Source organism: Podarcis bocagei (assembly GCF_964188305.1).
Source record: "Podarcis bocagei genome assembly, chromosome: 12".
Classification (NCBI taxonomy): domain Eukaryota; kingdom Metazoa; phylum Chordata; class Lepidosauria; order Squamata; family Lacertidae; genus Podarcis; species Podarcis bocagei.
In genome coordinates this window covers 57,839,192-57,862,935 of record NC_138137.1, presented here as the reverse complement: position 1 = coordinate 57,862,935, position 23,744 = coordinate 57,839,192, and the positions used below count along the sequence as shown (strand labels likewise).

Below are 23,744 nucleotides of genomic sequence, written 5' to 3'. Positions count from 1 at the left end.
GCTAAGCGGCTTATCAGCTGATCCGCTAAGCCGCTTATCAGCTGATCCGCTAATAGCGCTAATCCGCTAAGCCGCTAATGGGCTTGCTTCGCAAGATGAAAAAAATGCAAGACGAAGAGACTCGCGGAACGGATTCTTTTCGTCTTGCGAGGCACCACTGTAATCAGGAATCAAACACCCCCCCCCCCAATTTAAAGAGTGGGACTTCTATGGAGGGTACTTAAAAACACACACATTGCTCCCAAATAAAATCCTTGGTGTGCTTTGATTAATTTTTGCAAATTGCAAGACAGATGGATAATGTAATGTAATATAAGGCTGATGATTGATAAGGTGAAAAAAGACACAGGTTTGTTTTTTTAAAAAGGAAGAAAGGATCCGTAGTGAGGTAGACAGAAGTTATATTAGAAAAGTAGAAGATTATTTATTTACGACTTAAAGATACAGAGATTTATGGTGGTAGACTTTGGGAAAACGACTCTTATTATTAGTTTGCGAATTGTATCGTTGCACCGAAACAAGAGTTAGAGTGGACTTAAGGGGAAGCTTATCGGAACCATTCAAGACATCAAAAGGCATGAAACAAGGCTGCATATTGGCTCCCACACTTTTTAACTTTTATGATATGGTGCCACATCTAACACAAGTGCAATCCTCCGCTCCATCAGTTAGTAATAGGAAGATATCCTGTCTGCTGTACACCAGTGATGTGGTGCTGCTATCACTCTCTCGATTAGGTCTTAAAAATCTGCTCACAGCTTTTAGCTCGTATTGCACGCGAGAAGAGCTTGGCGTGAATTACTCCAAGACCAAAATTTTGGTCTTTGGGAAGCGTAGCCCCAGATATACAGTGGTACCTCAGGTTAAGTACTTAATTCGTTCTGGAGGTCTGTACTTAACCTGAAACTGTTCTTAACCTGAAGCACCACTTTAGCTAATGGGGCCTCCTGCTGCGGCCACACGATTTCTGTTCTCATCCTGAAGCAAAGTTCTTAACCTGAAGCACTCTTTCTGGGTTAGCGGAGTCTGTAACCTGAAGCATATGTAACCTGAAGCGTATGTAACCCGAGGTACCACTGTAAATGGAAAATGGACCAGTAGAATCTGGAGCAGATACGCTCCTTTAGATATCTGGGTGTTCTTTTCACTGAGACACTATCATGGAAGGGACACATCGAGGTTGCGAAACTCAAAGCGCAGAAAGCACTAATGAAATTCTCCTTTATGCTGGGTGGCCAGTTATTAGAACCTGTGCCGAAAATCTTCGCCAGTAACGTGGTTTCCCAAATGCTCTATGGAGTAGCAATATGGGGCATGGACCCAAATGCTAACAAAGCCTTAGTGCAGAACCAATTTCTCAGGAAATTGCTCTTGCTCTCCAATGGGACCCCAGCTTCCTTTTCATTGAGCGGTTAATAGAGTCCTGGAGATCCGGTTTCAGTTTTGTGTTTCAAGGGCTTGTCTGACCTATGAGCAAAGTGCTGGAGGCCGGAGACCAGGACCCACTTTGAACGTAGCCGCAGGCTTGCTGGATGGCGCTGGGCACCTCTCTCAGCCTCTAGGTAAAGGTATAGGGACCTCTGACCATTAGGTCCAGTCGTGGCCAACTCTGGGGTTGCAGTGCTCATCTCACTTTATTGGCCGAGGGAGCCGGCATACATCTTCCGGGTCATGTGGCCAGCATGACTAAGCCGCTTCTGGCAAACCAGAGCAGCGCACAGAAACGCCCTTTACCTTCCCGCCGGAGCGGTACCTATTTATCTACTTGCACTTGGACGTGCTTTTGAACTGCTAGGTTGGCAGGAGCAGGGACCGAGCAACAGGAGCTCACCCCGTCACGGGGATTCGAACCGCCGACCTTCTGATTGGCAAGTCCTAGGCTCTGTGGTTTAACCCACAGCGCCACCCGCATCCCACTCAGCCTCTAGTCCACTCCATTTATTTACAAGATTGATAGTGTAAGATGTTGAGAAAGACCTTCTGAAAGTGATAGTAAATAACGAACAGGGAGGGGGCGTCAGGTGGACTAAATTGGCTTTCCCCAAACCGATGCCCTTCAGCAGTTTTGGTCCAAAGCTCCCATCATTCCTAGCTATGGGACATGCTTGCTTTGGCTCGTGAGAGTTGTAATCAAAAGCTGCTGGAGGGGGACGAGGTTGGAGAAAGCTTGAGTCAGGTGGTCTTTGGGATCCATTGCAGCTATATGATTCTGTATTGATAAAACACCAAAATGTTCAGAAGAACTGGAAAAAAGCATTTGTTATGGAATAGTTTAAACCTGATGATCCAGAAAAAGCAAATGTATTAAATGGGAAATTCTTAGGGAACCGAAAGGCTTCCTGCAGAATTCAATAAGCATTTCAAATCTCAAATTTGTAGAATCTATTTTGGACACATTTCAGCAAAAGGCACTACTTCAGACTCTTGAGAAACTGCTGTAAGAATTTTTGCTCCCCAAACTTGGCAAGAATGCCGTGCAGCTGAAACAAACCGAATTACTCCCCTTACATCTGTTTGTTTTCCCTGCTTTCTATTTTTGACTGCAAGCTGTTTGGTGGCAAGGACTTGTCTGCCTTTGCCTATGCCACTTTGCAAGATGCCGTGGACTCAGCTGGTGCCGTGTAAAGCGTAATCCATGTGAGAAACATATTTGCATGCCTCGTGGCAATGTAAGGCTGTCCATAGATACATAATTGTAGAATAAATTAAAGCACCTTAAATTAAGCAGAATTCATTCCTCTCATCAGTGCTCAGTAGCAAAATTATCTGTGCCTTTGTTAAAAGTCTGCAGTTTGAGCGTTTGGCTGTATAAGTCAAACACCTTATTTTATGTCACTGGGCCCCTCAAACCAGCTCTGATCCCACCAGCTGTTAATCTTTCATAACCTGGGATCCAACCCAGCATGACAGATCTGGCAAGGGAAGTCTGAGGATTCCTCTCTGAGCTGCATCCTCTTCTCAACGTGCTCCCCTAAAATAACGCGACCTCATCATGCAGAGTGTGGATGTTCTGAATTCCCAGGGCAGGTGTCTCCACATTTCTCTCTGTCTCAGCTGACGTGTACCAGAGATCTGCTTCAGTCTTTTGCTGCCTAGGCTAAGAAGGGAAAGAACACACAGGGCACCACAGGCATTTCATTCTCTCCGTGAAATGAAACCGGCACCTCCAAAAATGAATCTTCTATCCTTTCTGTCTCTTTGCAGTCTTCCAAAAAACCCAAAACGGCAGAAGCAGACACTTCCAGCGAGCTGGCAAAGAAGAGCAAGGAGGTTTTTCGAAAGGAGGTGAGATCCAGCTTCGGAGTGGGCAAAGTTTTTGCTCCTCCTCTGGGGCTGAGCTACTGATGCTGCAGTGGATGGGTTCCTCCCGTGCCCTTTGAATTAGTGGGTGTTTGAGAAAGATCCAGGGTAGTGCCAGATTAAGGGGTGGTACTCAGCGAAGTTTTACCTTGAGTAGGCCAGTTGAAACTAGTAAACATGACTAAGGGCTGTTAATCGCAGTGGGTCTACTCTGAGTAACACTTGGTTGGATACCACCCAAACATTCTTGCAGTGGTTAGCAACTTGTCCTAGACCAAGTTTCCAAATGATACACAGTCATGCCTTGGTTGTCAAACACCTTGGTACTCGTACATTTCAGCTCCCGAACAATGGAAACCCGGAAGTGGTTTTCGAATGTTTTTTTGGAAGCCGAACATCCAATGCAGCTTCTGCTATTTTATCCGGCGCTCCTGTACAATTGGGAGCCGCGCCTTGGTTTCAGAACGTTTCAGAAGTTGAGCGGACTTAGCATTCTGCTCGAAAACCAAGGTATGACTGTACCAGAGCCAAGGCTTTTTTGGCCTTGGCCCCGATCTGGTGGAACGCTCTGTCACAAGAGACCAGGGCCCTGCAGGACTTGACATCTTTCCGCAGGGACTGCAAGACAGAGCTGTTCCGCCTGGCCTTTGACCAAGGCACAGCCTGACCCCCTCCTTTGGTAATTCTTCACAGAACTCTAGCCCAATGGTTGCTATTAATTTGATTTGAACTGATTTTATAATGAATTGATTTTAGAATGCTGTATTATTTTACTGTTGTTAGTCGCTCTGAGACCGGCTTTGGCTGGGGTGGACGGGATATAAATAAATTATTATTATTATTATTACTACTACTACTACTGAGAAGATGTTTCAAGAAGGTTTTTGCTCATGCGTCCCAACAGCTCCTGCACGCACTTTCTCCCTCCCTCCCTCCCCCAGCTCAGCCCCCCTCTTCTCTTGCTGAATTAGGGAGAAATTGTCAGTGGCTCTAAGGATTGTCATTTAACGTTCCCCCCTCCTTTTTCCAGATGTCCCAGTTCATCGTGCAATGCCTGAACCCCTACCGCAAACCAGACTGCAAAGTTGGGCGGATAACCACAACCGAAGATTTCAAGCACCTTGCACGGAAGGTATGGCATGCCTTTTCCTCAAGAGCCAGTGTGGTGTAGTGGTTAAGAGCAGTAGATTCGTAATCTGGTGAACCTGGTTTGCTTCCCCGCTCCTCCACATGCAGCTGCTGGGTGACCTTGGGCCAGTCACACTTCTCTGAAGTCTCTCAGCCCCACTCACCTCACAGAGTGTTTGTTGTGGGGGAGGAAGGGAAAGGAGAGTGTTAGCCGCTTTGAGACTCCTTAGGGTAGTGATAAAGTGGGATATCAAATCCAAACTCTTCTTCTTTGCAGGGCAGCAGCTGAAGAAGGAGCAAAAAGGGTTTTCTTGTGTGTGTGTGTTTCTTTGTGGCTGATTAGCTGTTTTCCCTGTGTAAAGGTCAGAGGGGGCAGGGTTTCTGTTGAGGCAGGGGATTAGCTGTGGGAGGAGCTTATCAGAGTTTGTAGGGCAGCAGTTGAAGAAGGAGCAAAAAGGGTTTTCTTGTGTGTGTGTGTTTCTTGTGGCTGATTAGCTGTTTTCCCTGTGTAAAGGTCAGAGGGGGCAGGGTTTCTGTTGAGGCAGGGGATTAGCTGTGGGAGGAGCTTATCAGAGTTTGGAGGGCAGCAGTTGAAGAAGGAGCAAAAAGGGTTTTCTTGTGTGTGTGTTTTCTTTGTGGCTGATTAGCTGTTCTCCCTGTGTAAAGGTCAGAGGGGGCAGGGTTTCTGTTGAGGCAGGGGATTAGCTGTGGGAGGAGCTTATCAGAGTTTGCAGGGCAGCGGCGCGCGCCTAGTGGCGCGCGCAGTTATACCCATCTTTTAGATTTAGGGGAGCTAGTCTCAAACGTTTGTTGGGGGAGACCTAGGGTTTTTTTTGTGGGGGAAGTTATTTGTCCTGTCTTCAAGCTTTTTATGATGGAGGACCTCTGTAGCCACCCCCAACGACACGATCTCAAGATGGAAGGGGAGGGAACAGCTGCAGTCGCCTGTGATTCCTGCGCAATGTTTGCCATCTTGCCAAAAGTTGCAGGCAGCTTTACGTGCAGCAATTGCATGTTGATTGCCCTTTTAAAAGACAAAGTCCAGCAACTGGAGGAACGTGTAGCTACGCTCCAAAGAATTAGAGAGCTGGAGCTCTTCTTGGAAGCAACAGAGCACACCGTCCCCACCAAGGAGGAGACAGGGGACTCCCCTGAGAAGGAGGCTAGTTCACCAACACAGGAGCCAGATATATGGAGAAACGTGACTCAAAGAAGTAGGAGGCCCAGGGTTCACTCTGATTGTTTAGAAATACACAATCGCTTTGAGGTCCTCTCCCCTAGCATGGAAGATGAAGAGCAGACTCCATTTGAGGATCTCTCCCTCATTACAGTCGATCAGGTATATGAAGACGAGTATATGAAGTCAGTCCTCAGGGAATGTGCAGGCGACCTTGGAACGGACAGCTCACGGAAGAACCCCGACCAAACCCAAGAGGAGGCGTGTAGTGGTGATAGGGGATTCCCTACTGAGGGGAACAGAAGCAGTGATCTGTGGGCCTGACAAGATGTCTCGGGAAGTGTGCTGTCTCCCCGGGGCTAAGATCCAAGATGTAACTGAACGACTGCAAGGAATCATAAAACCCACTGACAAATACCCCTTCCTCTTGGTTCATGTGGGAACCAATGACACTGCAAGCAGTAGCCTCCAGAAGATCAAAAGAGACTACGAGGCTCTTGGCAGGAAATTGAAGCAACTAAATGCACAAATTGTCATCTCATCTGCCCTCCCAGTTGAACGACGTGGCCCAGGGAGAGAGGGGAAAATAGTGGAAGTGAACAGCTGGCTTCGCAAATGGTGTAAACAGGAACGGTTTGGATTCTTAGATCACGGACTGCAGTTTCTTGAAGATGGACTTCTGGCAAGTGATGGGCTGCACCTCACAACGGTTGGGAGAAATGTTTTTGCCAAAAATCTCAGAAACCTCATCAGGAGGGCTTTAAACTGACTAATGTGGGGGAGGGAGACAGTGCTCCTGAAGGTAGGAGTCTATCAATTAATGAAGATGATCATCCAAATGTCATAGACCAAATGGAGCAAACAGCACGCGGACCTAGTGGTGGGAGGAAAAAATCCTTAAATAAGAGACACGGGGGAATGATTAATGGACTTCAATGTCTGTACACTAATGCACAAAGCATGGGAAATAAACAAGATGAGCTTGAGCTCTTGGTACAGCAAACTAAATATTACATAATAGGCATCACTGAAACCTGGTGGGATAAGTCCCACGATTGGAATGTAATAATGGGGGGATACAATCTATTTCAGAGAAACAGACCAGACAAGAAAGGAGGAGGAGTGGCGTTATATGTCAGGGATGTGTATACCTGTGAAGAGATCCAAGATTTAGAACCTCAAAGCCAAAGTGAGAGCATTTGGGTCAAAATTAAGGGAGAGAAGAATAACAGAGACCTCATTGTGGGAGTTTACTATAGATCCCCAAGCCAAACGGAGGACATAGATGATGCCTTCCTGGAACAGATGGCCAAGCATGCAAAAGGAAGGGAGATAGTAGTAATGGGGGACTTCAATTACCCGGATATTTGTTGGACGTCAAACTCAGCCAAGAGCATAAGGTCAAACAGATTCCTCACTGGTCTTGCAGACAACTTCATTGTCCAGAAAGTGGGAGAAGCAACAAGAGGAACAGCCGTTTTAGATCTGGTCCTAACCAATGTTGATGACTTGGTTAGTGGGGTAGATGTGGAAGGATCATTAGGCGCGAGTGATCATGCTCTTCTGAAGTTTACTATACAGCGGAAAGGAGCAGCCAAGCATACTAGGACTCAATTTCTTGACTTTAAGAAAGCCGACTTCATAAAACTTAGGGAAGTGCTGGGTGAGATCCCATGGACAGCAATACTAAAAGGAAAGGGAGTTCATGATGGCTGGGAGTTTGTTAAGAGGGAGATAGTAAAAGCACAACGTCAGGCAATACCATTGAGACGGAAACATGGAAGGTGCCTAAAGAAGCCAGGGTGGCTATCTAAAGAACTTTTAACTGACTTAAGATTAAAAAAGGATGTGTACAAAAAATGGAAAAGGGGGGAAACCACCAAAGAGGAATTCAAACAAATAGCCAGCACGTGTAGACACAAAGTCAGAAAAGCTAAAGCACAGAATGAACTCAGGCTTGCTAGAGAGGTTAAAAGCAACAAAAAAGGCTTTTATGGGTATGTTCGTAGCAAAAGGAAGAACAAAGAAACAGTGGGGTCACTCAGAGGAGAAGATGGTGAAATGCAAACAGGGGACACAGAAAGGGCTGAACTCCTCAATGCCTTCTTTGCCTCAGTCTTCTCCGATAAAGAAAACAATGCCCGACCTGAAGAATTTGGAGCAAATGATTCAGCAAAGGAAACACAGCCCAGAATAACTAAGGAGATAGTACAAGAATATTTGGCTAGTTTAGATATATTCAAGTCTCCAGGGCCAGATGAACTGCATCCAAGAGTATTAAAAGAACTGGCAGATGTGATCTCAGAACCACTGGCAGTCATCTTTGAGAATTCCTGGAGAACAGGCGAAGTCCCGGCAGACTGGAGGAGGGCAAATGTTGTCCCTATTTTCAAAAAGGGGAAAAGAGAGGACCCAAATACCGTATTTTGCGCCCCATAAGACGCTCCGGCCCATAAGACGCACCTAGTTTTTTGGGGGGGAAATAAAGGGAAAAAATTATTTCCCCCCCAGGCGCGGGGCTGGGGCAGCCCGAGCTTCCCCCGACCCCAGCCCCCAAACAGGCAGCTCTCTGCAAGCCGTGGGAGCCCAGCGGTGGTTCCCGCTGCTTGAGGAGAGATCCGCGAAGCCTGCACGTGCTGGGATCAGCGCTTGCAGGCTTCGGGATGCCTGCAACTCTCCCCAAGCAGTGGGAACGTTCCCGCTGCTTGGGGAGAGATCCGCGAAGCCTGCGCGTGCTGGGATCAGTGCGCGCAGGCTTCGGGATGCCTGCAACTCTCCCCAAGCAGTGGGAACGTTCCCGCTGCTTGGGGAGAGATCCGCGAAGCCTGCGCGTGCTGGGATCAGCGCGCGCAGGCTTCGGGATGCCTGCAACTCTCCCCAAGCAGTGGGAACGTTCCCGCTGCTTGGGGAGAGATCCGCGAAGCCTGCGCGTGCTGGGATCAGCGCGCGCAGGCTTCGGGATGCCTGCAACTCTCCCCAAGCAGTGGGAACGTTCCCGCTGCTTGGGGAGAGATCCGCGAAGCCTGCACGTGCTGGGATCAGCGCTTGCAGGCTTCGGGATGCCTGCAACTCTCCCCAAGCAGTGGGAACATTCCCGCTGCTTGGGGAGAGATCCGCGAAGCCTGCACGTGCTGGGATCAGCGCTTGCAGGCTTCGGGATGCCGGCAACTCTCCCCAAGCAGTGGGAACGTTCCCGCTGCTTGGGGAGAGATCCGCGAAGCCTGCACGTGCTGGGATCAGCGCTTGCAGGCTTCGGGATGCCTGCAACTCTCCCCAAGCAGTGGGAACGTTCCCGCTGCTTGGGGAGAGATCCGCGAAGCCTGCACGTGCTGGGATCAGCGCTTGCAGGCTTCGGGATGCCTGCAACTCTCCCCAAGCAGTGGGAACGTTCCCGCTGCTTGGGGAGAGATCCGCGAAGCCTGCGCGTGCTGGGATCAGCGCGCGCAGGCTTCGGGATGCCTGCAACTCTCCCCAAGCAGTGGGAACGTTCCCGCTGCTTGGGGAGAGATCCGCGAAGCCTGCACGTGCTGGGATCAGCGCTTGCAGGCTTCGGGATGCCTGCAACTCTCCCCAAGCAGTGGGAACGTTCCCGCTGCTTGGGGAGAGATCCGCGAAGCCTGCACGTGCTGGGATCAGCGCTTGCAGGCTTCGGGATGCCGGCAACTCTCCCCAAGCAGTGGGAACGTTCCCGCTGCTTGGGGAGAGATCCGCGAAGCCTGCACGTGCTGGGATCAGCGCTTGCAGGCTTCGGGATGCCTGCAACTCTCCCCAAGCAGTGGGAACGTTCCCGCTGCTTGGGGAGAGATCCGCGAAGCCTGCACGTGCTGGGATCAGCGCTTGCAGGCTTCGGGATGCCTGCAACTCTCCCCAAGCAGTGGGAACATTCCCGCTGCTTGGGGAGAGATCCGCGAAGCCTGCACGTGCTGGGATCAGCGCTTGCAGGCTTCGGGATGCCTGCAACTCTCCCCAAGCAGTGGGAACGTTCCCGCTGCTTGGGGAGAGATCCGCGAAGCCTGCACGTGCTGGGATCAGCGCTTGCAGGCTTCGGGATGCCGGCAACTCTCCCCAAGCAGTGGGAACGTTCCCGCTGCTTGGGGAGAGATCCGCGAAGCCTGCACGTGCTGGGATCAGCGCTTGCAGGCTTCGGGATGCCGGCAACTCTCCCCAAGCAGTGGGAACGTTCCCGCTGCTTGAGGAGAGGTCCGCGAAGCCTGGAGAGCGAGAGGGGTCGGTGCCCACCTACCGCTCTCGCTCTCCAGGCTTCAGCGAAAGCCTGCATTCGCCCCATAAGACGCACCCACATTTCCCCTTCGTTTTTGGAGGGGAAAAAGTGCGTCTTATAGGGCGAAAAATACGGTAATTACCGCCCAGTCAGTCTGACATCAATAGCAGGGAAGATTCTGGAGCAGATCATTAAGCAAACAGTCTGTGAGCACCTAGAAAGGAATGCTGTGATCACCAATAGTCAGCATGGATTTCTGAAAAATAAGTCATGTCAGACTAACCTGATCTCGTTTTTTGACAGAATTACAAGCCTGGTAGATGAAGGGAACTCAGTGGATGTAGCCTACCTTGATTTCAGCAAGGCATTTGACAAGGTGCCCCATGATATTCTTGTAAAGAAGCTGGTAAAATGCGGTCTTGACTATGCTACCACTCAGTGGATTTGTAACTGGCTGACTGACCGAACCCAAAGGGTGCTCATCAATGGTTCCTCTTCATCCTGGAGAAGAGTGACTAGTGGGGTGCCACAGGGTTCTGTCTTGGACCTGGTCTTATTCAACATCTTTATCAACGACTTGGATAATGGACTCAAGGGCATCCTGATCAAATTTGCAGATGACACCAAACTGGGAGGGGTGGCTAACACCCCAGAGGACAGGATCACACTTCAAAACGATCTTGACAGATTAGAGAACTGGGCAAAAACAAACAAGATGAATTTTAACAGGGAGAAATGTAAAGTATTACACTTGGGCAAAAAAAATGAGAGGCACAAATACAAGATGGGTGACACCTGGCTTGAGAGCAGTACATGTGAAAAGGATCTAGGAGTCTTGGTTGACCACAAACTTGACATGAGCCAACAGTGTGACGCGGCAGCTAAAAAAGCCAATGCAATTCTGGGCTGCATCAATAGGAGTATAGCATCTAGATCAAGGGAAGTAATAGTGCCACTGTATTCTGCTCTGGTCAGACCACACCTGGAGTACTGTGTCCAGTTCTGGGCACCACAATTCAAGAAGGACACTGACAAACTGTAACGTGTCCAGAGGAGGGCAACCAAAATGGTCAAAGGCCTGGAAACGATGCCTTATGAGGAACGGCTAAGGGAGCTGGGCATGTTTAGCCTGGAGAAGAGGAGGTTAAGGGGTGATATGATAGCCATGTTCAAATATAGAAAAGGATGTCATATAGAGGAGGGAGAAAGGTTGTTTTCTGCTGCTCCAGAGAAGCGGACACGGGGCAATGGATCCAAACTACAAGAAAGAAGATTCCACCTAAACATTAGGAAGAACTTCCTGACAGTAAGAGCTGTTTGACAGTGGAATTTGCTGCCAAGGAGTGTGGTGGAGTCTCCTGCTTTGGAGGTCTTTAAGCAGAGGCTTGACAACCATATGTCAGGAGTGCTCTGATGGTGTTTCCTGCTTGGCAGGGGGTTGGACTCGATGGCCCTTGTGGTCTCTTCCAACTCTATGATTCTATGATTCTATGATTCTTCATCTCTGTTTCCACTCGAGCTGCCGGTGACGCCGGCCAATCTGAGGCCAGGAAATGAGCTTTAAGGGGAAGGAAGCCTGGAGGGGGAAAAAATTGGGTTAAAAGCAGAAGATTTCCTGGATTATCCTTCCTTTGAAGTCCTGACCTTGGGAATACTGAGGGACCTTTTTGCTTCAGGGGTGCCTCACAGGATTGGACATTTGCTCCCATTTCCCCCAGGGGCCTCTCTTGAAGACCAGGTCCCTAGACAAATCAAGTGAGGAGCATGTTCGCGAGTTTGCATCGGGAGGAGCTACCGCCGATGAAACTCCTCTGGCTCAGAAAGCGATTCCGTTTCTCCCTGACTTGCGGAGGGTGGGAATCGTTTCCAAGGCAAGAGCCATTTGCAGGAATCCACCTGGCTGCTTGCGAGGCCAGATGGTTGCAGAGACTTGCTTGCTGAGGCTTGAGTTGTGGATGGGATGGAAAAAGCCGGGGCAGGCGGGCGGAAAAGTGCCTTATGTGTGGGGGCTGTTGAGAGGGGAAAGAAACTCGGTGTGCCTTTGAGCTTGAAGAGTGGAAATGGGAACTGTGTGTGCCAGCAGTACCATTTGGAGACAAAGTGCTGCCTTTGAAGCCTGTGCCAAGTTTCCTCTTCTGTAAGAGAACCCGTACAAGGCCCTCTATCTTCTGAGCACTGCGCTCTCTCGCTCAGCCAGCACCTATGTTCCCAGAGCCAGCAGCCCCAGGGTGGTGTTGAAGATACCCTGGGCAGTTGGAGGCCTGCACTTGACCGCAGCCTCTCCTGCTGCTGACCAGAGCGGCTGGCTTGGCTTGCGGCTGTCAGGCTCCTCCTCTGGAAGGGGTAAATGACAGAGAAGGTCCCGCCAGCCATCAAGCAACGAGAGGCAGTGTGGCATAGTGGTTGGGCTAGGACCTGGGAGACCCAGGCAACTGGCGGAGGAAGAGGCGTGCGGTGGGAGGGCACCACCCCTGGCAGCACAATCCCAGCACGGTGCCATCGCGGCTGCCCGCCTGTGCTGGGCGCCATGCCCCTATGGGTGGCACACCACACCCCCAGAACGTGCGCCACGCCCCTGGGACGCACACCAGCCCCACCCCGCATGCTCTCCGCCCCCCAGTGCCAGAGCATGAAGCTCCGACACTGACCCAGGGTTCAAATCCTCAGCCGTGAAACTTGCTGGGTGGCATTGGGCCAGCCACCATCTCTCAGCCTAACCTACCTTGCACGGTTGTTGCAAGGATAAAATGGGGGCAACAGGGACCGCATACTGTATTTTTCACTCCATAAGACAAACTTTTTTCCTCCTGAAAAGTAAAGGGAAATGTCTGTGCGTCTTATGGAGCAAATGTGTGGTCAGTTGCTGGCTCCCTTGCCCAGGCCTCCATAGTTGAATGTTCTGCAGGCGGAGGCTGTTTGTTTCCCCAGTGACATGTGACTGGCTGGTTAGATTATCTGTCTGGAAACTGTAGAAACGGCTCCCTTTCCTAAAGAAGTTGCAGAACTGAGTTGAACCCCATAAAAACAGGATTTTTTCCCCTTTGCAAAGTAAGCTCAACAACTTTGAGCTGATCCTCAAAAAAGGGGGCTTTTCCCCTTTGCAAAAGAAGCTGCACAACTGTGAGCTGACCCCCCCCCCAAAAAACGGGGCTTTCCCCCTTTCCTCCTCTAAAAACTAGGTGCGTTTTAGGGAGCGAAAAATACAGTACACCTCCCTGAGCTCCTTTGGAAGAAAAAGGTGATATATAAATGTAATAAAATTTATAATAAAAATTAACTGGTAGACTAAAATAACAAAAACAGCCAAACGGTTTAAATGCAATCAATCAATCAATCAATCAATAAAGTATCAAGCATTTTCTGATTTCTTTCCCCCTGGATAGAGCTGGGACCTTGACCCTTAGCTGGCTCTGAGGAGGACCACACTTCCTTGCGCTTTTTAAAAATAAAATTGGGACACATACAAAGCAGCTTACAAAAAAGGAGTTCAAAATAACTTTTTAAAAACCAGCACAAAGGGCTATTGTTTTTTAAGAAGCGGGTGATGCCCAACATCAGTCCTGCTCAGAGTAGACCCATTGAAATCAGGTGACTTAATTTCATTTATTTCAGTGGGGCTGCTCTGAGTTATGACTGGTGCTAAAGGCACTGCAGCAGTATGGATAACCAGGAAGAAGAAAGATTAAAACCGGAAGGATTCTCTACCCTGTTGGTGGAAGACCCAAGTGTGCAGGTGGCTTGGCAGATGTCTCTGAGCCACAAGAGGGGTGCCAGCACCGAGAAGACCCCGTTCCGTGTCCCGTCAGCAGTGGGGAAGGAGCCCCTTTTGCAAGGCGTGTTGAGCATCCCTGGCAGCACCCTTTTCAGTGATGGCTCCAACCTGGTGGAATGCTCTGTCCCAGGAGACCAGGGCCCTGCAGGATTTAATCTCCTTCCTTCGGGCCTGTAAGACAGAGCTATTCCGCCTGGCCTTTAATTTGAATTCAGCCTGATCTTTTATTTCCCTTCCCTTCCCTCCCCCTCCCCTTTTATGAAGATGACCTGCTCTGAGACCCCACAGCTAATTCTCCCCTGGCCTCCTTGCTGTCCCAAGTAGGACTAATTCAGCCAGCTAGCTCTGGTGATCATCTAATGTTTATTAGATGGATTTCCCCTAAATTGATTTCTGAACTTTGAATTTTATTGTTACTCATTTTTCATACTGTATTTTATGCTGCTTTTACAATTAAGTGTTTTAGATTTGTTGTTAGCCGCCCTGAGCCTGGTTTTTGAACCGGGAAGGGTAGGGTATAAATAAAAATTTATTATTATTATTATGCACATCCTGTTCTCCGTAACACTGACTAATGTTTGCTTCTCAGCTTTCATAGAAACATGGAATCATGTCGTTCAAATAAACCCCCAAAGGTCATTCAGTCCAGCCCCCTGCAATGCAGGAGTCACAGTTTAATAATCCCTGACAGCCGGCCATCCAACCTCTGTTTTAAAAGCCTCCAACAAAGGCGAGTCGGCCGCCTTAACAGACACTTGTGGCACTTTAAATTTATCACAACTTAAGCTTTCACAGACTAGAGTTCTGTTCCTCAGATGCAACATCCGTACAAACACCCAATGCTCTTTTTATCTCTAAAATCTCGCTCCCACTGATGAGACTCAGCTGACGGAACTTTCCCCTTGAACGTGGGTGGCACAAAAGGGAGCAGGTTTTCCCAGGCACCCCTGGAGCGAGGGGCCTTGTTTTGTCTTGATTCCCCCTCCCCAGCACAGTTCCGCCTTTGCAGAGAGCTGCCCCCCTCGCTTTCACCAGTGAATTCCTACTGTAGCCCTTCAGACTTTTCCCATTGGTTGGGTGCGCGTTGCTCCCGGGAGGGAGGGAGGAAGGAGTCAATAGACACTGAGGGTTGGTTCAGAGAAAGAGTTTATTTCTGCTTTCCGGGTAGCAGAAAGGGACTGCGTGATCAGTCATAGCAAGCACACTTAAAGAGCAGTTACATACAGCTTATATCCCCTTCAGGTCCCCTTTCCCCCTCCCCAGGAATCCAGTCTCATAAGTTTGTACACGTAAGTTACATCCTTGAGCATGAACAGAAATTCCTGTTTCTGTACTTTTATCTTGGGGTAAGAAGGTCACCCAACTATAGGAGTACTCCTGGCGCCATCCCTGGGCACGGGGGCTGACAGGCCTGTCTTGCAAGGTCTGTGCGTCAGCGTGGTCAGGAGAGTTACAACCTATAAGACCCAGATCTGCCATCCCGTCTCCACTCGGAACTGACAAGGCCATCCATCAAGCCTTCATGGACTGATAAAGGAGAAGGCTCTGTTTGTACAGCTGGGTTTGGGTTGTACAGCTCAAGCTAATGGATTTTAGTTCATGGATCCTTGAAGAAGGAATTTGGGGATTTGGGGGCCCGGTTCGGGTGGCTGCACAGTCAGGTTTGGGTAACTTCTTCCTTCACTACAATCTCCTTAACCCGGCTTCTCTCTCTGTTTCCTCTCCTCTCCCGCAGCTGACCCACGGAGTCATGAACAAGGAGCTGAAATACTGCAAAAACCCTGAGGACCTCGAGTGCAACGAGAACGTGAAACACAAGACGAAGGAGTACATCAAGAAGTATATGCAGAAATTTGGGTCCGTTTACAAGCCCAAAGAGGACACGGACTTGGAGTAGCAGTTGCGGCGGGAAAGGCACCCTCTCTTCCGCTCTAGGAGCTCCCCTAACCAGGACACTTCTTATTTTCCTTTTGTTTTCCACAGGATTTCCGGCTCGCTCTCACTCTCTCTCGATCTTTCCAAGTCGGGTTTGAGGAGGCCAGGCAGGAACTGCAGTGTGTGTGTGTAGGGGGGGGGGGGAGAAACTAACTCGCACAAATACACCCACCCCATGGTACAGTTGTGACTCACTCACCCCATCGTTCGTTCCCTCTCTGCAAGGAAAGCCGGAACTTCCGGTCCGTTTGGTGCTGTTTTAGCGCAACAAACTCGAAAGCGCGTCTCATCTCTCCCCCGCGAGATCTGTATCATATTTTAACGTATATGTGAATATATTGAGTTCTCCCACCCCCTGCCCGCCCCCCTTTAGCCCGAAACGTGTTGATATCATGGGAACACTTTGTAAGAATAGTTTTGAGAAAGGGGTGGGGTGGGGGTTTTTTTGTTTTGTTTGTTTCCGTTTTCCTTTCTTTTTTTCGTTCTCTGCAAGGTTACTCTGTTATCATGTAAATATTTGCGAACAGGCTGCCTCAGGGTTTCTGGCAAGCCGCGTGCTATGTTGATAAGATTGATTTTACTGCTTAAATCATTTTACTTTATCCAATTTTTACTGAAGTTTTTATGTAAAAGAAAAAAATTAAAAAATTAAATAAAACGGCAATGAAAGAACAATGGCCGCTCTTGGGTTTTTGTGCAGCGTTTGAAAAAAAAAAGCGGTGTCTTTTTCCGCAGTGGAAGTTTACGGTCCTTGAGACGGCTTTTACCTTAGCCTTTCTCTTAAAGAAAATAGGAGGCAAGATTCATCAATGAACGCCCTGTGTGAGTACTTCCACAGCGAGGCTGTTCCACCCACCTCCTGAAAGAGGTTCTGGGCATAACTATCAACCGTCCCTTATTTGGTGGGAAAGTCCCTTATCCCAGTGCTGTGTCCCTTATTGATGATGTCCCTTAAATTTCCCGGGTTTCAAAGGAAGCAGCTCCTCTCCCTCCCTCCCTGCCGGCCAGGGAGGAGGGAGGCTCCAACTCTGTTGCTTGGTTGCGTTGCTCACCCAATAAGGAGCCTAAGAACAACTGGGGGGGTGGAGCTTGCATGCCTTGTGCCGATCAAGTCGGCCGCGTTGCCTGGGGACTCGCCTTTGCTCAGCGCTTCCCAGCGGAGAGGTGACGGTGGTTTTCCTTGCTGCATCCCCTTTGCCGGGTTGCTGCGCTGTGGGAACCACCGCTTGAGGCTTTGTTTGGCTGCTGGCTGGGCTTTCTGCCTTTGGCTCGGAAGGGCTCAGAAGTTGAACATACCTGTGCCCTGAAAATCCCTTATTTTGGCTGCTGATCCCTTATTTTCGAGGCTGCTGGCCCCTTATTTTCAAATCTGTAAGTTGACAGCTATGGTTCTGGGGCTGTCGGGAGAATTCCCCCAGTACAGTTTGTGAGGGGAAGGTTGTCATTCTGTCTGGCAAACTGATATATGCTTGTACAGATGGGACATTCAACATAACCAGACGTCAGATTCCACCCTAGGCTTCTAGTCCTAGTCCCCATGCTACATCACATTCCTAGGAACTGTTGCTTGCTGATGGGAATTGTGGCACTGCAAGGGCAGAACTACAGTTCCCAGAATTCTCTGGGGAAAGCCACTTGCTTTAAATGCATGCTGTAGGTACGACCCAATATCTGGGAGCTGCTGCTTCTTTGGCGATCCCTCGTAGCCAAGTAAGGTTGTCTTCCATAAACATGGTTTAACACTGAGTCCGTAAGTGACTGCGGAGGCCAGTTCTGGATCCACACGTCCTTCCACACTGGGGACATAGGTTTCCGGGCGGGAGTTAATCACGGTGTGGATTTGCCAAGTGTGCCTTCCTCTTAGCACCTTTCTCCCTTGCGTCCTGAGTTCGAGTGTCTTCAAAGCCCACGATACCTTGGGTAAAGGCTGTTCTCCACCTGGAGCACTCGCAGGCCAGTGTTTTATATGGGCTTGCTTAGAAAAGGAAGGGCCTTCTCCTCTGTTTCTGTGGGTCGTGCCCTGCTAGAGGCGAATGTCCCGATTCACACCAAATGGCAAATGCATTTTAAAACTGGAAAGTACATTTCCCCCTTCTCCTTACCTGCAAAGGTATTAGTAACATGGTGATGAGTGCAGGTAACACAAATAACTAGTTTCTAGGCTTCAGCAGTGTTTAGTGAAGGCAGGGAGAAGAAAATAAAGTAAGGGATGGGAGCGGAAAACAAGTCATTTGCTAAAAGAGGCTGCTGGATCAAGCCATCTAGTTTAGTATCCTGTTCTCAAAGAGGCTGACTGGATGGAGAACCAGCAAGCAGGATTCGAACACAGAAGCCCTCTCCCCTATTGAGGTTTTCAGCAAGGGGTCTTCAAAAGCATGGCGGCCTTTGGCTGTGGAGGCAGAGCAGAAACATCATGGCTAGTAGCCATTGGTAATGTTTTGTTGTTTAGTCGTGTCCGACTCTTTGTGACCCCCTGGACCAGAGCACGCCAGGCACTCCTGTCTTCCACTGCCTCCTGCAGCTTGGTCAGACTCATGTTTGTGGCTTCAAGAACACTGTCCCACCACCTCGTCCTCTGTCGTCCCCTTCTCCTTGTGCCCTCCATCTTTCCCAACATCAGGGTCTTTTCCGGGGAGTCTTCTCTTCTCCTGAGGTGGCCAAAGTCTTGGAGCCTCAGCTTCAGGATCTGTCCATTCAGTCAACACTCAGGGCTGATTTCCTTCAGAATGGAGAGGTTTGTTCTTCTTGCAGTCCATGGGACTCTCAAGAGTCTCCTCCAGCACCAGAATTCAAAAGCATCAATTCTTCGGCGATCAGCCTTCTTTATGGTCCAGCTCTCACTTCCATACATCATGACTGGGAAAACCATAGCTTTAACTATATGGACCTTAGTTGGCAAGGTGATGTCTCTGCTTTTTAAGATGCTGTCTAGGTTTGTCGTTGCTTTCCTCCCAAGAAGCAGGCATCTTTTAATTTCGTGACTGCTGTCACCATCTGCAGTGATCATGGAACCCAAGAAAGTAAAATCTCTCACTGCCTCCATTTCTTCCCCTTCTATTTGTCAGGAGGTGATGGGCCCAGTGGCCACGATCTTCGTTTTTTTGATGTTGAGCTTCAGACCATATTTTGCGCTCTCCTCTTTCACCCTCATTAAAAGGTTGTTTTAATTCTTCCTCACTTTCTGCCATCAAGGTTGTGTCACCTGCATATCTGAGGTTGTTCCGGCAATCTTAATTGGTGACGTTATACTCGCTGAATTTGTCTAATCCTCTTAAAGCAGGCATGGCCAAACTTGGCCCTCCAGCTGTTGGGGACTACAATTCCCATCATCCCTGACCACTGGTCCTGTTAGCTAGGGATGATGGGAGTTGTAGTCCCAAAACAGCTGGAGGGCCAAGTTTGGCCATGCCTGCTAAAGCCATCCAAGTTGTTGGCCATCAAAGCCCTCCTGTACAATGTGTAGTACAAACTATACATTGCCTTTCTCATATCTGTCCCAAATATTCCAACGTTCAGCTTCATTGCGTACCGATGAGTTCTAGTATTTTGTGTGTGATGGGGTGGTGGGTTTTCCCGCAAGGCAGGGCCCTGGGGAGAGGGGGCGGGGAATTGGCTGTCCTGGCTGAAACAGGAATATTAAGAGGCCTGCTTTCTGCAGGGACTCACAGCAAACATTGCCTACCCTGCTCATAGAATCAGTATCGTGGAGTTGGAAGGGATCCAAAATAAGAAGAGGCAGCATCCTGATGGGTCATTGGCCAGCCTGATGCCCATCATGGGAAACCTACAATCAGAATTCGAACACAGGGCACACACTCCCCTCCTGCGGTTTCCAGCTACTGGTCTTCAGAAGCATTGCTGCTTGAAGGCAGAACATAGTCATCCTAGCTAGTAGCCATTGAATTCATCCAATCCTCTTAAAGCCATCCAAGTTTCTGGCCCTCCCTGCCTCCTGGGGGAGCAAGTTCGAATCTCCTGCAGTCGCTGGATATCCCAACTTCTGCTTAAAGACCTCCAGTACAGTTGAGTCTTCAACTCCCAAGTACAGTGGTACTTTGGGTCTCAAACGCCAAAAACCAGGAAGTAAATGTTCCGGTTTTTGAACGTTTTTCAGAAGCCAAACATCCGAGGTGGCTGTCTGCTATTGTTTCCGGGGCACTTACACTTGGTTTTTGAACATTTCGGAAGTCAAACGGACTTCTGCAATGGATTAAGTTTGGCGCTTTTGTTTTTGCTATTTATTTTGCGTTTTTGTTTTTGAGGCTTTTTCGGTTAATTAGTTTTTGTGACACTGTGGAACCCAGTTCAGCTACTGATTGATTGATTGATTGATTGATTGTGTGACTGCAGAAATGGATAAAAGCCCCCCATCCAAACAATGACTATCATCAGTGCAGGTAAGAAATTTTTTTTTTTAATCATCTACAATACAGTGGTACCTCGGGTTAAGAACTTAATTCATTCTGGAGGTCCGTTCTTAACCTGAAACTGTTCTTAACCTGCGGTACCACTTTAGCTAATGGGCCTCCCACTGCCGCCGTGCCACCGGTGCGCGATTTCTGTTCTCATCCTGAATCGAAGTTCTTAACCCGAGGTATTACTTTTGGGTTAGTGGAGTCTGTAACCTGAAGCGTCTGTAACCCGAGGTACCACTGTACCATCTTATTTATTTTATAGTACAGTGCATTGATTATTGTTTTCATTTTATGGATCAATGGTCTCGTGTGAAATTGCTGTTTTAGGGGCTCTTTTTAAAAGTCTGGAACGGATTAACCCGTTTTGCGTTACTTTCCATGGGAAAGCGCGCCTTGGTTTTGGAATGGACTTCCGGTACGGATTAAGTTTGAGAACCAGGTACCACAGTAACGTACTGCTTGGGACCTCCCCCCCGAATTTCACCGCCACCGTTTCTCGTGCCCGGAAAGAATTAGAGCAGGTTCAGGGGTGGGGTGGGGGGTAGAATTAGCCACTGAGGATTCCTCCTTTCCTCCTGGAGCTTTCTCTGTTCAAAGAAGGGGCGGCAAAAGGCCTTAAAATCGCAAGGATTACGCAAAGTATTGGAAGACACAAGATTTGCCCACGCTGGAAGAATGGCAGACGCAACTGATAGACTACATGGAATTGGCAGAAATGACTGGCAGAATCCGGGACTTGGGAGAAGAGACAGTGGAAGAGGACTGGAAAAAGTTTAAGGACTATTTAAAAAAACATTGTAAATTGTATGAATGTTAAGATGATGCAGGACAGAAAATAATCTGGCATTAGTAATTTAGTGGAAGAAGTATGAAAATAAGCGTATTATAAGAACAATGATGAAATTCTGATCAATATTATGTCAAATCTAAATATCTAAATACTGGACAATAAAATTTAAGATTGGAGACATGATATTTGAAAATTACAAAATAAGATTTGGAAAAAGGTGAAGCACTGCTGATTATAAATTTATAAATGGGAACACAGGAAAGGGAGATGTGAGGAAGTCCAAAAGGAAGGGTATGGAAACTTGGTTTTTTGAAATCTAATTATGTTGTATTTTATTTGTTTTGTGTTTATTTTCGTTTTTATGTTGGTGAAGGTGTTTTATGTGTTTTGGTGATGTATTGTTTAAAACCTTTAATAAATATTTTATAAAAATAAAATAAAATCGCAAGGATTAAACCCAACCTGGGAGTTGTGCCAGAAGATGGGGTGCCAAGTGGTATATCAGGAGTGTCTCTTTAATTACTGCCAATTAAAAGAAGTACAATTTCTCGGGCTGCCGCTGCGCTCCTTCCTACCCCCCCCCCAAAAAAAGAAGACAGACTCTGGAAGCTTTCAGCTGCTTAAAATTGCTAGCCTCTTGCCCTGTGCTATTAAGTCGAATGAAAGGGAGAAGAGGCAGGGGCACTTTCTAATAACTAACACTTGTAGCCAGAGCGACGCTAGAGAGCAAATGTTTTGGCCTCGGGCGAGCAGGAAAGGGGGGGGGATTAATCCGTGTCTCCAGCCTTTGTGAGTCAGAAAGCTGTCTCCCAGAAATGCCTCGTTGGGCCAACGGATTACGAGGCCTTCTTTTGCCTCGGCCCGAGACAGGATTCCGAGCCGCTCTGATCCTCCCCTCTTACGAAAGGGCTCCTGCCGGGGTATTTGGGGCGAGACTGAAAGCTTGAAGGAGCTTTCACACCAAAACTGGATAAGGGTTTTTCATCCCCTTGTGCCACAGTCCTTGGAAACGAGCGCAGCAACGTCTCCAAGCTGAGAATAAAAGATGTCATTCATCCAAGCCTTTATTGGTATCATCTTCTTCGGCGATCCCTCATAGCCAAGTAAGATTGTCTTCCGTAAACACGGTTTTAACAATGAGTCCGTAAGTGACTGTGGAGGCCAAATCTGGATCCACACGTCCTTCCACAGTGCGGACATTGGTTTCCAGGTGGGAGTTGATCATGGTGTGGATTTGCCAAGGGTGCCTTCCTCTTAGCATGTTTCTCCCTAGAGTCCTGAGTTCGAGTGTCTTCAAAGCCCACAACACCTTTGGTAAAGGCTGTTCTCCAACTGGAGCACTCGCAGGCCAGTGTTTCCCGGTTGTCAGTGCTTATACTACATTTTTTTAGATTTGCCTTGAGACAGTCTTTGAACCTCTTTTGTTGACCACCAGCATTACGCTTTCCATTTTTAAGTTCGGAATAGAGTAGTTGCTTTGGAAGACGATCATCAGGCACCCACACAACAGTCCAACGAAGATGATATTGAAGAATCATTGCTTCAACACTGGTGACCTTTGCTTCTTCCAGTACACTGGCATTAGTTCGCCTGTCTTCCCAAGTGATATGTAAAATTTTTCGGAGACACTGTTGATGGAATCTTTCGAGGAGTTGGAGGTGGCGTTTATAAGTGGTCCATGTTTCACAAGCCTACAGTAAGGTGGGTAGTACAATAGCTTTGTAAACAAGCCTTTTGGTTTCCCTGCAATTGTCCCGGTCCTCAAACACTCTGCACTTCATTCGGGAGAAAGCCGCACTCTCAGAGCTCAGGCGATGCTGGATTTCAGCATCAATGTCGGCCCTTGTGGAAAGATAACTGCCCAGGTAAGAGAAGTGATCAACATTTTCCAACGTTGGGGATGAGGGATTGAGGATTGGAGCTGCAAGGTAACTTTTGAATAAACGTGTTTTTAAATCATAGTCAAAATAAAAATAAGAGCTCCCTCTCACCGCAACTCCTGGATGTCCAGTGGTGCTGAATGTCAGAAGATTCAGGACAGAGGAAAGAAAACCCTTTGTGCTGGGTTCGAATCCTGCGTGCAGGTTTCCCGTTGGGGCATCTGGCTGGACAAGATATAATAGTGCCACTGTATTCTGCTCTGGTCAGACCTCACCTGGAGTACTGTGTCCAGTTCTGGGCACCACAGTTCAAGAAGGACACTGACAAACTGGAACGTGTCCAGAGGAGGGCAACCAAAATGGTCAAAGGTCTGGAAATGATGCCTTATGAGGAACGGCTAAGGGAGCTGGGCATGTTTAGCCTGGAGAAGAGGAGGTTAAGGGGTGATATGATAGCCATGTTCAAATATATAAAAGGATGTCACATAGAGGAGGGAGAAAGGTTGTTTTCTGCTGCTCCAGAGAAGCGGGCACGGAGCAATGGATCCAAAGTACAAGAAAGAAGATTCCACCTAAACATTAGGAAGAATTTCCTGACAGTAAGAGCTGTTCGACAGTGGAATTTGCTGCCAAGGAGTGTGGTGGAGTCTCCTGCTTTGGAGGTCTTTAAGCAGAGGCTTGACAACCATATGTCAGGAGTGCTCTGATGGTGTTTCCTGCTTGGCAGGGGGTTGGACTCAATGGCCCTTGTGGTCTCTTCCAACTCTATGATTCTATTCTATGATAAGATGCTGGACTAGTTGGGGCAATGGCCTCATCCATCAGACTCTTCTTACGTAGCTCCATGGTTGGAGTCAGGTTGCGCCAGATGCACCTACCGCTCTGGTCGGCTCGAATCGTTCCCCTTCTGTTCTCGCAGGGGCCAAGCAGAAACACATTGTTGGAAATTCACAAGCAGGATCTGAGCTCAAAACCAACTTTCCTGCGGCTTCCAGCAACTGGAATTTGGGAGCAATGCTACCTCTGGCCATATTTGCATTTTCTCTTGCACGATTTTATCAACCTCTGTCCTGTTCTCTGTTGCTGCCTGTAATGCCAGTGATGGGCAGCAGGTGGTGCTGCAAG

General features: G+C 48.5%; 1 protein-coding gene across 2 annotated transcripts in view; it reads left to right on the top strand.

Moving 5' to 3' along the window:
* Positions 1–16,209, top strand: part of SETD2 (SET domain containing 2, histone lysine methyltransferase) — a 95,882-nt gene extending 79,673 nt beyond the window's left edge. For both annotated transcript variants that reach the window (XM_081163429.1, XM_081163428.1), the window contains exons 20-22: positions 3,205–3,285; positions 4,331–4,432; positions 15,335–16,209. In XM_081163429.1, coding sequence (XP_081019555.1) covers positions 3,205–3,285; positions 4,331–4,432; positions 15,335–15,496 — 345 coding nt within the window. In that variant the 3' untranslated portion in view covers positions 15,497–16,209. The remainder of the gene's footprint in view (positions 1–3,204; positions 3,286–4,330; positions 4,433–15,334) is intronic.
* The last annotated feature ends 7,535 nt before the right edge of the window (positions 16,210–23,744 follow it).